The 15,630-nt window shown below is 48.4% G+C and overlaps 1 protein-coding gene across 1 annotated transcript in view; it reads right to left on the bottom strand.

Annotated features, from left to right (window-relative positions):
- RAPGEFL1 (Rap guanine nucleotide exchange factor like 1) overlaps window positions 1-10,000 on the bottom strand; it is a 180,410-nt gene extending 170,410 nt beyond the window's left edge. The window contains exon 1 of the mRNA XM_069237579.1: window positions 9,499-10,000. Coding sequence (XP_069093680.1) covers window positions 9,499-9,862 — 364 coding nt within the window. The 5' untranslated portion in view covers window positions 9,863-10,000. The remainder of the gene's footprint in view (window positions 1-9,498) is intronic.
- Window positions 10,001-15,630: the final 5,630 nt, after the last annotated feature.

Below are 15,630 nucleotides of genomic sequence, written 5' to 3'. Positions count from 1 at the left end.
TCCAAGTTCAATTACTTTTAACAACAATAAAATACGGCTTGCGTTCCTTTGTTCGAATTGTTCTGCACCAATTACACCCCATCCTTCATGACCTTCCACTCAGTTGGAAAATACACACTTTGCTGTTTCACGCGCCGTGTCCTTTGTATACAAAAACGACCAGCAGGATGTGTTATTCTTCCTTTCCCATCCCCGCCCTACTAACTACATTTACTGGGCTGCAACGTCATTGTGTGCAGCAGGTGCCGTGCCGCAGTAGCCCAAAAATACAATACCTTAATAAGCATGTGCAAAGCCTGCAACAGCGTTCACATCATAGGGCCCAGGCCCATTGGCTTTGCCAGTGCTTGTCAGCAGCTCGCCAACATGGCAGTGGACCACCTGAGTATTAAAACAGATCCAAACTGGCCAATAAGAAATATTGGGGGGAGGGGACTATTGCAAGTTTGATCCGATCATAAACGAGGGAAATAAGCACGTCGGCACACGCTGGTTTCTACCTCCCAGCCACATTCACCTGTAATCCCAGTTTCTTTCTTCTTTTGAATATAATCGGAGTTACTGGGAGAGATGAGAATGCCGGCTCTCCCCCCGGGCTCTATAGGCAGTTGGTGCCGGCCGGCAGGGGCACTGATTGGCTGGAATCGAAGGGATGGGGGGTTAGAGTACTGTGGGTGGACGCTCCCGCTTTCTTGCCTTCCCGGGGCGTCCGGGGCGTCCGGGCCCCTCGCACTAGGGGGTTCGTGGTGCAGACGGGGCGGTATCTATGCAATGTTTTTTTCGGCAGATGCCGGTTTGACTAGAACAGGTAGTGTTCTAATGTTGCCGCTGGTGGGAACAGATCTGGCAGATTTTAAGTTTAGAGTATACATTTGTCAGGGCGCTTTCAGTAGGTAGTGGGAAGAACGACGGGTTGGCTAGGGTGCCTGGATGGACGAGTGAGCTCTGGATGGACGAGTGAGCACTGGGAGGGGAGGGCATGCAAGTTGTGAGGCTCAGAAAGTTTTAGGTAAGGAAGGGGAATCAGGGCTTTAAGTGAGCCGGGTCCCTCGGGATTTCAGAGCCAGTAGTAGTTTAAAGCAGATATTGAAACGGATCCCTAGCGCGCCCCGTATTCATGCTCTTAAGTTTACTGCCAAAAATACTCACCGATTTCTAAACGGTAAATGTAAAAAAACGTTAAAGTAATCCATGTCAGCCATTACGTTCCTGTTTACATGTCACGTGTTTTACTCACTCTTGCACTCCCTAAGAGTATTAGCTACTGCAGGGATGTTGTGGTTCTGTATCTTTTGTGTCACATATTGCTTTTGTATAGTTCATACTTTGTACCGAGTCGCCTTCAGGCGGTTATGACGAGTCAGACAGCTAGAGTTGAAGCTGAAAGCAGTGAGCATTTCTGGCTGTTTGTCAGGGAGCCAAGAAAGTGTTCAGAATACCTGGTTATCCAATCTTTGGCATTTGGACAGAGCAGTGGTCACCTATCCTAGTAGCATTTCTGATTCTGTGCAAATGTGTGTGAAGGAGGTAGACATCTGTAAAATACTGACAAGTAGTCAAAGAAAATGCAGCGCTTATAGGCGAGTGGATGTGTGTGTGGGGGAAGGGTGGAGAAGATGTGAGTAAGTGCATTCAGGAAAGAGTGACAATGGGTGATTAAGAGGAAAGAGGTGAGCTGTGTGATATTCAGATGGACAAGATGTGGAAAGAAAAATGGCTTTCATGTCTAACAGAGTGACCATTACTGCAAAGATTGAGACACTCTGAAGACCACTACCCCTCCCAGAGGCCTCAAAACTGTTCAATTCACAGGATTATAATTTCTGAATTAAAACATTTCCAATATTAATTATTAACAACAAAGTCATTGTTATTCATTCATCTTAAATAGCTGACAAACACTGACAACGGCTGCCAATAGTTCAGTCTGGTTTTAGGCTTACATCAGTTGTTGAGATATACATCTGATTACCAAAATATAATCGGGCCCACACTATGGAAAACTCAGAAATGTAGTTTACATAGTTGGGTCACACCCTGAATTACATAGGCCATGCGTCTCTTAAATACCTCACCTCCACACTTTTTTCATCCCACTTAAAGCCCCGAGCGAAAGCACCGACAGAGATAAAGGGTCAGCATAAGTGTGGACCGGAAGTTAGTGTTGGACTTTGTATCAGTGAGGTGCATTTATTATATGTGATGCAGTACGCCCGGATTTTTTTTTTAGGTTATGAAGTGTTCTTATTAAAGTGGCCTTTTACCCACTATTTTGGAGTCTTTTATGTTAGCGCCACCTCACTCAACACGGGGTTTCCCGTATTACACACTTCAGTGAGGTTTACGCCTACATCTTGGGTTTTGGACTGCACCAACAGTCGCCATGCAGATCATTTCGAGAAACATGGAATCCCCAGGTGTACATGCCATCGTTTCAGAAGAGTAAATTGGGAGAATACAAAAATAAATCGGGAGAATGTATCTCCTCCACTGACTTCCATTGAAGTGGAGGCAGTGTCAGGCAGGCCTCCTACTTGAATCAAGTCTATTGGCATGTACATTCAGGAGAGGAGACTAAAGGGTTGAAACAAAACAGTGGAAGAGGAGTTCTCAAGATTAGGAGAGAAGAGTTAAAGGGGAGTAAAGACTAGGAGGTGTGGCAGGCAGGTGAAGATGCTGAAAGCAAATGGAGAAATAGAAGTGAAAGCCGGTAGCGTGGGAGGAGCAGCACAGAGGTAGGTCTGGAAGTTAAGCATCATGGGCAGACGGAGGGGACATGCAGGTTTGGACTGGCCTAATGGGTAATCAGGCAGTGCCTGACGGGCTGGTCTGACTGGTTAGTGTGTGGGCTGTTGTTTGGCTGTTTGTGGGCCTGTTTTATGGTCTGCCTAGACAGTTTTTAGTGTTGATTTGCCTGATATTACCACAAACATTGCCTGCAGCAAGCTCAAATCCACGCAGTCTTCCATACCTTGCAAAACACTTATACACCGTGTATTTACAAGTTCAAAACTGCCACTCTTTTGCCTTCCTACACCCTCACTTTTCACTCCCTTCAGCTGGCTCCCAGTTGACCCAAAGATAGACCACAACACATCTGTGTGAGAATGATAGACCTGTTGTTGCTTGTCCATGCTGCAACCTTTGCATTTCCCAACGTGTCAGGGTGCAAACATGTTTTCCTGGTGGTCTATGGACAAGAGACCATCCTAGTGCCAACTTGATGGTGCCACCTGGAAGGGTTACACTGCGCCTGGTCGGATAGTACCTATAGTGCTTCTTTTCTATTCCCAGGGAGTTACCTCTCTGTTGAGTAATGGGCGACTGCCAGTTGATGGCGGTATCAAATGCAAGTATGAAGTAGTGAGTTTAAATATTGTGATGTTCGTGTTTTGTTTAAAAACCAAAAGCACAAAACGTTTGTTTGCCAGTCTGGCAGTCACTGGGTGAAATAAAATACAAATCTTTTCAACCAGGCATTTCCCACGGGGTCAACTGTTGTTATCAAATGACTTGCTGAAGCACAGCGGTAGACATGTCGCACATGATTTTAGAAGATCTCTTAAAGGTTCTTCGAAAGATCAACAGGCATCGCCTTTAAAATAAGGAGTTCTGGACATTAAGTTTGCAGTTATACCCTGGCATTTTCATTGGTTGGTGGAGCCTTGTGACTCCTCTTTCGCAGAGGATGAAATGCACAAAATGTCCATGTATGAGGAGCCCAGAGATGATGTACTGGAGGAGATTTATAATCGTTTACTGATTCACAAAAGTTACAAAATTAGGGTATGTTTAATATTTCCATAACTCCCCTACCATATAATATGCCAGTTTCCCCTAAATCCAAGGCAAATTTACGAACTGAAAGGGTCGTGGAAGTGGCACACTTTAGTGTTATATAACAATCCGGCCCCCGTTGTCTTTCCAGCGAGGGATGCCTTATGACCTTTAACCCTGATGACATCACTTGTGTTCATCACTAATGCTAAGATCTATACAATAAGTGCAAGAGTATGGATGGAGCTATCGCATTGAACGGTACAGCGCTGGAAGCAGTCGTGCAGCCCTCTTTGGATGAAAAAGTATAAGCATTGCTCTGAAAACAGTTGCTGCACCGGAACCAGTCGTGCTTGCCTCCCTCACACAACAGATGCAGTTATGAGCAGTAGCTACACAAACCTCCATAACACAAAACGTAAAAACATGGGCAGAAGATGCGGAAGTCACTTTCAGCTAACAGCTGCAGTAGAGGAAGAAATCACCAGTACAGGACTCACTAAGTCTCCCCTACGAAACAAAGTTTCAACAGGGACAGCACCCTACCTTAGAAAGCAGGTGTTGCACAGGAAGCAAGTACCCGTCCTCCAAGATAGAACATGTAGAAGCTATGCAAGCCTTTTTCACACAAAGCTATTCCCTATGCAGATATAACAGAACAAGCCTACCCACAAATAAACACAAGAGAGGAAATATAATAAATAATGGCAATATTTTCATTTTTTGCTGCAGATAGAGGAAAAGGGTAAATGGAAATGCTTTAGTTATATGCAGGGTCACTGGAATTATATGTCAGAGAGGACCAAATTATGCAGCAGGGTAGTTATGCATTTACAGCCAGTAGCTCTAACGCAGGCAAAAGCGAGACCTGTTGCATTGCAAATGCTTGTTTGGTAAGGTCTTTAGGTTAGTAACACACCAGAGATCCTAACGACCCACCACCTTGAAAAGTGCTCAGATTCTCCTTTTAGTTGAAAGTCTGATCTGGCCACCCTGCACCCAGACAACTAAACTATTAATTTATTTCCCAAATCAATATAGAATATATCAAAGATCCACTTTCTGGTGAGATTTGCACACCCTTGTGTACATCCCTTCATGACTACCTCTCAACAATTTGAAGACCATGGCCATAGGCTTGCAAGGAGTTGGATTTTGACCCCGTAGCAACACTGATACATACTTGGGTCACAACTCCTCACTCTGAAGTGCTAGGCACTACAGATTTCCACAGCTGTGGTTTGTACAAACCCAGGGCCTATTTAAAAGTGTCCATGGCATGCTTAGGCAGGAAAAAATCACCCTAGTGCTGTGATTCAAGTCCTTCTGCCCAGGTTTCATCACAATAGGAGCATTCAGCAGAAGGCATGCATCATCAACGTTCAGTTAAATTCTTATCTTATCATAGGCCATAATTGTTTCTGTTCGCACCGATCAGCACATTTATGTTCTTTTCGAGCTTCCACCTTGTTTTTACAATGGATTAAACGTTTGGAAAGGTTGCACTGCAAGACAGGCTGCCAAGTCAATTACAAATTAGGGAATGTTGTGAAAAGGTATATGCAAATTCATTTTAAACATATTTATCGCATTCCATCTGGTTGCCTGTTCAAACCTGCATGCCTTTCATTGTGCTCTGTGTTAGGGTGTGAAGGCATCTTGGCAGATTCTCTCCTACACCATGCCTACTCGCGGGAAATTTCAGCCAAATCGTCGTCATTATCATCATCAACAGGTAACATGTGTCCCAAATTTACAACAGAATGAAGAGAAGCCAAATCTCAGTGACAGGGCCAACATTGCGAGTAATAAGCCTGGTCCAAACAGGCCAATAGTGTGTGAACCACACCATTGATAGCTCCTTCTACAACTACCCGGATTAACTCTGGACTCCATATTATTGTTTGCCTCATGGTCTGTGGGAAGACACTTGACATGCAGTGTTGTTCTTCCAACCCTACAAATTAGCCCCCTGCAGGTCGGCCACTTGGCATCTGTCCAACGAGATGTAAAATACTCTGGAGCAGATCACTTCCCATCCAACCTCGTCCTCCAGAACACCCATCTGATGCTAGATGGCGACTTTCCAAGGGTTTGTAGGCTGCTGTGGGCTCATCTCTTAGCCTTCTACCTCAAGGTTCCCCAACCTGTCTAAGTCCTCCCAGCTGACGGGAGCCTCTGCCCCTGCGTTACAGCTTGTAACCTGGATGGCCAATTGTCCAAAGGCTGACATTGTCTGGCGAGGCGTAAACCTCATGCCAAGGCATTACCGTTTCCTTGCCATTTTCACACAAAAAAATGTGCTGCTGTGGCTCTTGGTACCTCCAGCGATTAGACCCAACTACTGCCTCTGTGAGATTTCTAACATTGCGCCCCCTTACCCAGCACACTGATGTACCTACCAAAAGTGTTCAGTGCTTTATAACCCCCAAAAAAATATATAGCATAAAAACTTAACAAAAATGAAATATGCATAAAATAAAAAAATATAACATAAAAGATGAATCAACATAATTCAAACATAAATAACAGAGCAGCAGATCCATCTCGCAAGCTTACTTTCCTACCCGTTGCTGATCTAACTTGGTCTCACTCTATTCTTCGCACGGTGTCACATCCTACAACTTTCTGTGGACGCAATCTCAAACTGTAAGCTGCCACTCACCACGACTTCTATTCTGCTGTCCCTTTGACTCAATCGTCCCCAGGAGAAGGGGGCTGTAGGGACCAGGGCTGCTCCTGTTCAACCCGAGGATCCTCCCCAACACCTCTTTGTCAGCCCACAGGTCCAGGAGTTTTGCTATTCCAGGACCCCCATACCTTTCTTTTGGAAAAGAGGTGGGTTCTTCGCTGAGATGTTAATCCTTTGCAGAAGCTGATAAAATAGTCACTCAAGATACAAGGGGGTGAGAGTGGGTCTATTTTTAAAACTGACACATAATAAATCAGGACAGATTTTAAATACGGATGAATCAACATTGTTTCAACAAATGTCATAAGAGCTGTTTCGTAGGTTCTGCATCATGAGTGTATATGTTATATGTGTGTTGCCCTAGTGGCTATGAACATAAGGTTTTAGGCTACGTATGGTGGTAGGAACACCGACTCTGCCCTTGCAAGTTACCTAATTCACCTCTAAGAAGAGATGCATATTTCATGGCGGGAGAGCATGATCTGAACGTCTGTGGAGCAATCACCCTGTGTGCCCAGCGTTGCACAGTAAAGAGGTTTGGTAGAAGGGATTGTGTTTTTTTTTTTCCCCCTTTCCCACTAAGCCTGTTGTCTTAGGTCTGGCTTGATAGCGAGGCCGTGACATTTGACTTATTTTCACCAAGTCTTTAAATTATAAATAGAGTGGGCTTTGACTGTACCGACAGGAGTATTTCCTTCTCACTTCATGTTATTGGCGGTTAGGTGTATCATTCCACCACCTCTGTGGATTGCTTGGTTCGCCATATATGAGGGACTATTTTACATCTGAAAAATACTCAATCATCACAGTTAGTTCTTTATGTCACTGGTGGATTGCCTTTGGTAAGCTTTGGACAGCAATCCTTTTTCTGCCTTATTTTTTCACTGGAGGAAAGCTTTTTAAATGTCTTGGTTGGGCCTCAAATTGAAAGTAAGACCTATTGGCTTTGACAGGACGTGTTCTTTCTCTCGTATAGCACGCATTCTTCCAAGAAGAACTAATCTGTGGGTACTACAACCGCCTTTCTTTCCTATACCGTAATAGAACATTCTTTATTTTCCATCTCATTTTCACCCAAGCCAGAGGCTTTTTGGAGTTGGATTTTCGTACTCCTTCTAGTCAGGAGTCCTGTAAACCCAGGGTCCCGGGAAGCCACTGCGGGCCTCAAAAGACTTGTCGCATGGGATTGTGGGATCGGTCAACCCTAATGAAACTCCTCATTTTACTGATTCCACAGAGAAGGAAAACAATATTTTTCTCCGAGTTTCATTTCCAAAACGTAAAACCACAGAAAGTATGTCGTCTTTTGCATGTTTTTCAATGCTGTCAACAATGCCGACCGCGCCTTCTGTTGTGTACATCGACAGCGTGGTGGAGGGGGTTACAACGAGGGAGAGATTTATTTCATCATAGAGGATGGCTAACAGTGCTACAACCAAACAGGCGCTGAAGTGTGAGGGTACATTTATTAGTTAAATAAATGTTGAAATACACTAGTTGCAACTGTATAACAAAATAAGTATAGAAAGAAAAACAATGATATTAATACCAAGGAATTATAGATAAATATGGGTGGGAATGCTAAAAATACCATAAAGCCTTAGTCATAACAAACTTAGTAGTGCTGAAGATGGAAAAACCTAGTGCCAAGTCATAGGAAGCTGAGAAGGGACCTGGCCAGATACCTTTAAGCCTTACCCTGAGGCAACAACAAGGATGTTTTCAATCTCGCTCATCCTAGCCTTTGATAAAACCAGTAGTATTCATTTACCAGCAGATGGATGAATGTCTGAGTTGAATGAATAGTGCACCTCGCTTACACATTTCGTGCTTCATTCCTTACAGTTCTCCCATGAGCACCCTGCTTCATGAACTCGTCACCACGCTGTTTCTAGTTGAGGAGGGCAAAATTACTTCCATCAGAAATTAAATACCAAACAAGGCTTTCCAGTACAGGCGACTTCACCGGTGTGAATAGGTTTGCATATGGATCTATTTAAGGATGAGGGATTCATGGCCTTCCACAGTTCTGGTGTCTGAATTGGCCTTTCTTAAGGATGCAGGACCTGGATGAGACACTCAAGAGCATCCCCGCCTTGATTAACAACAAATATAAAACTCTCACTTAACAACCCAACTTCAAATAGAGGCACTAATGCTATGTTGTAAACAGGTAAGTGGGACCTCGAAGTGTTACAGAAAGCACCACTGTGGGATCCATATTTAGTCCAATGAAAGATATCAAAGCCTGGAATTTTGGGGACGTTGGGTTGGTCTAATGTGCTGTCAAAACTCACTTTGCACACAGGGGAACAGTTACCAGGGATTTCCCACTTTGTACCTTCCAAAGGTTCTGGATAATCATCAACTATGTAACTGATTTCTCCAAAGTTTATTTTCAAGTAAGATGTATCTAATTTGCGTTTGAGATCGTAAAATATTCATCCCAACCAACACTGGAAACCCGTGGTCGACAGGATTATTAAATGTTATGTTATATGCACAATATATCATGTATTCTGCAAATCGGTTGTACCTCGCAGTGCCTTTCAGATTCTGTATCTTCTCCCAATCTTTCAAGGATGCCATTGCAGAGCAGAGTCAGGTTAAATTTGTTAGTGTTGGGGAGTAGGGGGCAGTGGAAGGATAACTGATGAATATTTGCTGATAATCTGGTATGTTTGTTGAGCGTGGTCAGAGGTCTACCAAAGAGTGGCCAAAGTGCAAAGCATGAAGGCTAGTTGCTAGAAATGTCTTGTGTAAAACAGATACTGCAGTGTTGCTGTGAATGAGATGCAGGAGTGAGCATCAGTTTGCACTGCAGAGTAAATGCTGCACTCCTAGAGCTTGCCCCAAGGCTGCCATTCTGACAGGTTCCAAAGAAGCACAACTCTAGAAGAGAGAGGGTGTACGGGTGAGCTAGTGTTTACCAGTTCACAATTACACACACAAAGTAAGTATTCGTAATAACTGTGTCCCTCCTGATCCTACAACTAGAGCTAGCTCATTCCATTTCATCGGTCACTTACCTGCAGTGGGGCTATGGCGTGCGGCCCCCAGAAGCTGCTCCAGGGCACGTCCCAGCAACGCCTCCGGGGTGTCTGGCAGGAGTAACGGGGGACTTCCGGAAGGGGTCAGCGGCTCACAGGGGGACAGCTCGTCAGAGGATGGGGATCTGAGCACGTCGGGCAGTTCCAGCCAGCGCCCGTCCGCTGCCTCTGGCCCCGGCTCGTCAGCAAAAACGTCAGCATGGTCCGGTGGCATGGGCTCCTTCAGGAAGGCGGGAAGAATGCGGGACACGCTCTGGCGTCTCTGCAGGGAGCGGGCTCCGGCCATGCCACCACCTGCCAAGTGCGAAGTCTGTTTCTTCAGAAACTTCTCCAGTGGCTTCATGGCCCTTTAAGTGGGATGGCCAGGGTGGACAATGAGGACACAGAATCCAAGTAAGAAACTAACATCAAATTCTGGAACCCACAAGTTGAAGGTTTGTGCCTCAAGGTACTGCTTTGTAGAACTCTCTGTATCAAGTTTTACAACACTTTGTGGAGCTTAAGAATCTTAAGAGATGATCAACTGCTGAAGAACCAGTACTAAGTTCGAGAGTACATACCAGTGCCACAATGGTTAGAATCCAACTGCAGAAAACTCTGAAGCCTTAGGGGGTTGTGCAAGGGGGAAGGTTTTAGCCAGTTGTGAACGTGGGACTTAAAGGGTGGTGCAAATGGTGAGAGTGCAGTGAGGTGAAGAGTAGTGACTCCATAACTCTGTGCAAGTGGGAGAGCTGTGCATAGGGGGGATTTCTGGGGCTGTGTAAGAGGGGACTTATGGGCTGAGAAATATCAGAATATGGGGGATGCAAGTGACAATGTAGGGGCTGTTTGAAAGGAGATAAAGCAGTTTTGCAAAGGGTTCTACGAGCAGTGTAGGTTGAAAGGACAGCTGGTACAAAGCAAGAGAGTAGTCTATGGGGTACAACCTAGAAAGGGGGAAGCTTATCTGCAGTGTAAGAGAGCCCTCGGGGTGACACAAATTTGAGTATCTTGGAGCAGTGCAAGGGAAGAGATATGGTACTGCGAAGGGGAAAAGGAGTACTAGAAAAGGGGGTCCAAGGGACAATGCAAAGGGCAGAAAGAGCGAACGGCGGCGCAAGGGGGATAGCAGGGGCAGTGCAAGGGAGAAGCCAGGGGCAGTGCAAGGGAGAAGCCAGGGGCAGTGCAAGGGAGAAGCCAGGGGCAGTGCAAGGGAGAAGCTAAGGGCAGTGCAAGGGAGAAGCTTGGGGCAGCGCGAGGGACAAGGTTGGGGCAGCGCGAGGGACAAGGTTGGGGCAGCGCAAGGGACAAGGTTGGGGCAGCGCAAGGGACAAGGTTGGGGCAGCGCAAGGGACAAGGTTGGGGCAGCGCAAGGGACAAGGTTGGGGCAGCGCAAGGGACAAGGTTGGGGCAGCGCAAGGGACAAGGTTGGGGCAGCGCAAGGGACAAGGTTGGGGCAGCGCAAGGGACAAGGTTGGGGCAGCGCAAGGGACAAGGTTGGGGCAGCGCAAGGGACAAGGTTGGGGCAGCGCAAGGGACAAGGTTGGGGCAGCGCAAGGGACAAGGTTGGGGCAGCGCAAGGGACAAGGTTGGGGCAGCGCAAGGGACAAGGTTGGGGCAGCGCAAGGGACAAGGTTGGGGCAGCGCAAGGGACAAGGTTGGGGCAGCGCAAGGGACAAGGTTGGGGCAGCGCAAGGGACAAGGTTGGGGCAGCGCAAGGGACAAGGTTGGGGCAGCGCAAGGGGGGAACCTAGGGGCAGTGCAAGCGGGGAACCTAGGGGCAGAGCAAGCGGGGAACCTAGGGGCAGTGCAAGCGGGGAACCTAGGGGCAGTGCAAGAGGGGAACCTAGGGGCAGTGCAAGAGGGGAACCTAGGGGCAGTGCAAGCGGGGAACCTAGGGGCAGTGCAAGGGGGGAACCTAGGGGCAGTGCTAGGGGGGAACCTAGGGGCAGTGCTAGGGGGGAACCTAGGGGCAGTGCAAGGGGGGAACCTAGGGGCAGTGCAAGGGGGGAACCTAGGGGCAGTGCAAGGGGGGAACCTAGGGGCAGTGCAAGGGGGGAACCTAGGGGCAGTGCAAGGGGGAAACCTAGGGGCAGTGCAAGGGGGGGATCCTAGGGGCAGTGCAAGGGGGGATCCTAGGGGCAGTGCAAGGGGGGGGATCCTAGGGGCAGTGCAAGAGGGAAGCTGCGGCTGGGGCAATGGAGAGGCGAGTTGCAGGTCAAAGTCTAGAGATCGTGCTAAAAGTGAGAAGGTCAAGTGCCGGGTGAGATCTGTGGCACTGCAGGAGGGCCTGGTCAGATTAAATCCGGCAGTGGAAATTGCAGTGGGTAGGGTACCCTAGGCGGCAGCGCAAGGTGGAATCCTGTGGGACTGCATGTGATCACACCTAGAGAAGTGAGTTCCTGGGAGAACACAAGGGACTGTGCATGAAAGGGAATTTGAGGGACTGCGGGGGTGTAAAGGGGCGTGTAAGATAGAAGCCTGTGCAAATGAAAAGGAATCTGAGAAACTGTGTAATGGAGAACCCAGGGGTCTGAGCAAGAGGACGGAAAAGGGCTGTGTCAGTGAGGAGAAGGTGGCACCGGGGGCTGTGCAGACAAGGATGGCCTACGGGACTGCAGGGATACCCAGCAGACTGTGCAGGGGCAGGACCTACGGAACTGTTGAAAGGAGGACCCTGGGGGACTGGCCAAGGGAGGGCTTAGGGAGCTAGGACCGTGCGATACTGGTGCTTAAGTAACTCTGCAAAGCCTCATGGCCTTGGTGCTTCAGTGGCTCTGCAAAGTGTCTTTGTAAACGAGGCTCTCAATATATTTTGGGGGAGGTGGATGGGGAGAATTGTGAGGCTAGATTGATATGGTTAAACATAGGGCGAGGGCACGCACTATAAACTGTGTAGGTGAGGTTGGGAGTGCTGTGCCTGGGGAAGGCTGGGATGCGGGGGGGGGGGTGGGGGGGAGAAGGACGGGGGTGTAGTGCAGCGGAGGGCAAGGGTGGTACGCAGGGAAAACTGGGAAGCTGTGCGGGGGCGGGGTCATGAGATGCTCCTGGGATGAGGTGCACAGAGGGTCTTGGATGATGCTTACAGGAGTGGGCGGGTGCAGGTTGTGCACGTGGGCGAGGTTTTGCTGCACAGGTGGGAGCTAGGATGCTGAGCGACGGGGCCTGTAGCACTGAGCAGGGGGTAGAATGTTGAATGTGTGGATCAAAGAGATTGTACGGGGGGTCCGGGCCTTGCAATATGCTCTGCAGGGGGCGGGGTTAAGAGACGACGCAGGATAAGATGAGGGTTTCCATGAACGAAATCGGGGTACACAAGGATAAACGGGGGTCATGGAAGCGGTGAACTCCGGGGCACTGCACTTGCAATCCAGTGGTCCTAAAGGATGGTTGTGCAAACACTCGTGTACAGGGTGCCCTGTGGGTGCAGTGGAGCTCGGGGTGAAGGAAGGGGTGTTATAGGTGTAGGGTGCACCGTACTGGCTGGGGGGCGGTGGGTGCAATGCACAGTGTCCTTAGATGCAGTGCGGATGCGCCCAGGCTGCAGGGCAAAGAGCCTTAGAATGCAATACCGGGGGCAGTAGGTTGCAGTGCAGGGGGGCCTGATGTGCAGTGTACGGAAGAGACAGGTCGGCCTCCGATTCCATGCTTCAGGTGTGAGGGGGTCCTGGCAGCCCGGCTCGGGCCTCCCTGGCTGTTCTCCCTTCCAACGCTACCGGTTCTGCGGCTCCTCCTGTGGACGGTGCTTCTTGCTCCCGGTCCTCGCTCTCCTGCTCCCGGTCCTCGCTCTCGGTCCTCGCTCTCCTGCTCCCGGTGCAGTTCCCTCCCTCCGACGCTCCTCCTTTCGGTGTCCGCTCCTGGTGCTGCGGCGCTCACGGGGACAGAGGGCATGTGCTGCCCGGGCTCCTGTCTCTCCTCCCCGGCCTGTCTGAGCGCCTCTCACCGCCAGTGGCAGCCCCGCCCCTCACACTCCCTCCCCTCTCGCGCACGCCCTCTCCCCGCCTCCCTCCTCCCCCTCCTAATCTCCCAGTCACTCCCCTTAGCCTCGGAGCCCTCCTGGTTATTTTTTGTATCCTCCTGTCTGTTATCACCTCTTCCGTCTCACCTCAATCCCCCTCTGCAGTCTCTTTTTTTCTGTCTCCATTCACTGTCTGTCTTCAATCTTCCCTCCACTCTGTCCGTCTCTCCTCACTACCCCGATCCTTCTCTGCTCCCTTCGTCTCTTCCTGCCTCTTCTCACTCAAACTGTCTCTTCTCAGGACACTAATCTCCCCTCATTCCCCCTGTCTCTTTCCCCCCCTCCTGTATCTCACCGCTCACGTTTCTCCGCCATTTTCTCCCCTCCTGTCTTTTTTACTCCTCCTCTCTTCCCGTCTTTCCTCGCTTCTCCTCTCTTCCCGTCTCTGCTCACTCCTTTTCTCTTCCTGACACTCCTCTTATCTCTTTCAGTCTCTTCCCACTGCTCCAGTCTCTCCTCACCCCTCCCGTCTCTTTCGACTTTTGTTGACTACTACTGACTCTCTTTACCCCTCCTCCCACTTCTCACCACCACATGTGCCAGCCCACCCCAGCCGTCTCTCCCCACTCCTCTCATATCTCATCAGTCCTCCAAACTTGCATCACTCCTCGGGTTTCTCCCCAGTTCCTATCTATACTCTCTCCTCACTCCCCAGCCTCTCATCTCGCCTGCATCACTTATGCTCGTGTCTCCTCACTGTCCTGTCTCCATTCTCTACTCCAGGTTCTCCTTCACAGATGCTCATATTTGTTAAAATGTTTTTCCAGACCTTGTTAGCACCTCTCTCTATTGTGTTCTATAGCACAACAGAATCAAGGTGCATTATTATACTTAAGCATTTCAATAGTCCTCCTTACAACTGTGGAGGAACTGAAGCACTTCCTAAGTGTGTAAATAAGAGACTTCTCAGCTTGTCGCACTGAGGAAAACAAAAAGTGATGGGTGGAAGGTTTAAATTCCTCTCAGTACCAGGTAATTACTCTCGCATCCCATTCCCATTTTTGTGCATCATGGCACCTCAGACAGGAACCAGCCATATGCAGATCAGCCATTGTCCTGCTTAAAAAGTAACTTGCTAGACCAAACTGCCCAGCCGGGTCCCCTAGGAATGAAAGCACAAGTAATGACAGGTCAGTTTTGGCATATGCATGCCTTAACGAGGTACAGCTTGAGTTGTGTGACAGTGTGCAAGGGATCCTTGTCTGGGCATACTTGGCAACCTTAAGGCATAAAAATGAGTAAAAAAATGATAGGTGAAATGTTTGAGTTAATCACAACTAGTGTGTTATGTAAATTCCTGACTCCTACTTCAACTTCTGTGTCCATACCTGGCCCCCAATAATACAAACGTAACCACCTCCTCGTGCCTGTGATCCCAACATGCCCTTGATGAGCCAACTTTATCAGTCTATGCCTTAATTCAGTGGTTCCCAAACTGGGAGCCGCGGCTCCTGGTGCGCCATCAAAACCACTGGCTGTAGTTTTATTGTCTCCGAACTGGAAATAGCTAAGTAGTTCCCAAACTGTTTGCGGCGCCCCTGGCTAGTTTTGATGGCGCACCAGGGAGCCGCAGCTCCCAGTTTGGGAACCACAAGGAGGTATCAAACGTTCCCCCCTCATAACCAAGTCGTCTTCCACATTTAACTCCTCTTTGACCTTGCAATAAGGTCTAATTGCCTCAGGAAGACAATTACTTGTTGGCCAACCCTCACAAATGTATTTTTTAAGGAGTGAAAAAGGTTCATCCTTGCCCACAGCCTCCTTCCAAGCCTGTCAGGAAATTACTTCCCCAGAAACAAACACACCATCAACCGTACCCACCACAACGTCTTCATCAATGGATTGATTCCCAACAACAGAACTGTGAACAGGACACCTGGAAAGGAAATCTGCTCTGCCATTATTTCCCCCAGCAATGTGCTTCATCTTCATGTTAAATTCATACAACTTGGCCAATAGCCTGGTTAGCCTAGGACTAGTCTTATTAAAAATCTTATCATTCCAGAGATAAACCAATGTCTTGTGATCTGTGACTAAGGTAAACTCTCTTCCCCAAACATACGTCGAGAAATGATTGACGCCCCAAACACAAGCCAAAGCCTCCCTTTCAATCG

Source organism: Pleurodeles waltl, chromosome 6 (assembly GCF_031143425.1).
Source record: "Pleurodeles waltl isolate 20211129_DDA chromosome 6, aPleWal1.hap1.20221129, whole genome shotgun sequence".
Taxonomy (NCBI): domain Eukaryota; kingdom Metazoa; phylum Chordata; class Amphibia; order Caudata; family Salamandridae; genus Pleurodeles; species Pleurodeles waltl.
The sequence above is the reverse complement of the archived record's forward strand: the minus strand, read 5'-3'. Positions and strand labels throughout refer to the sequence as shown.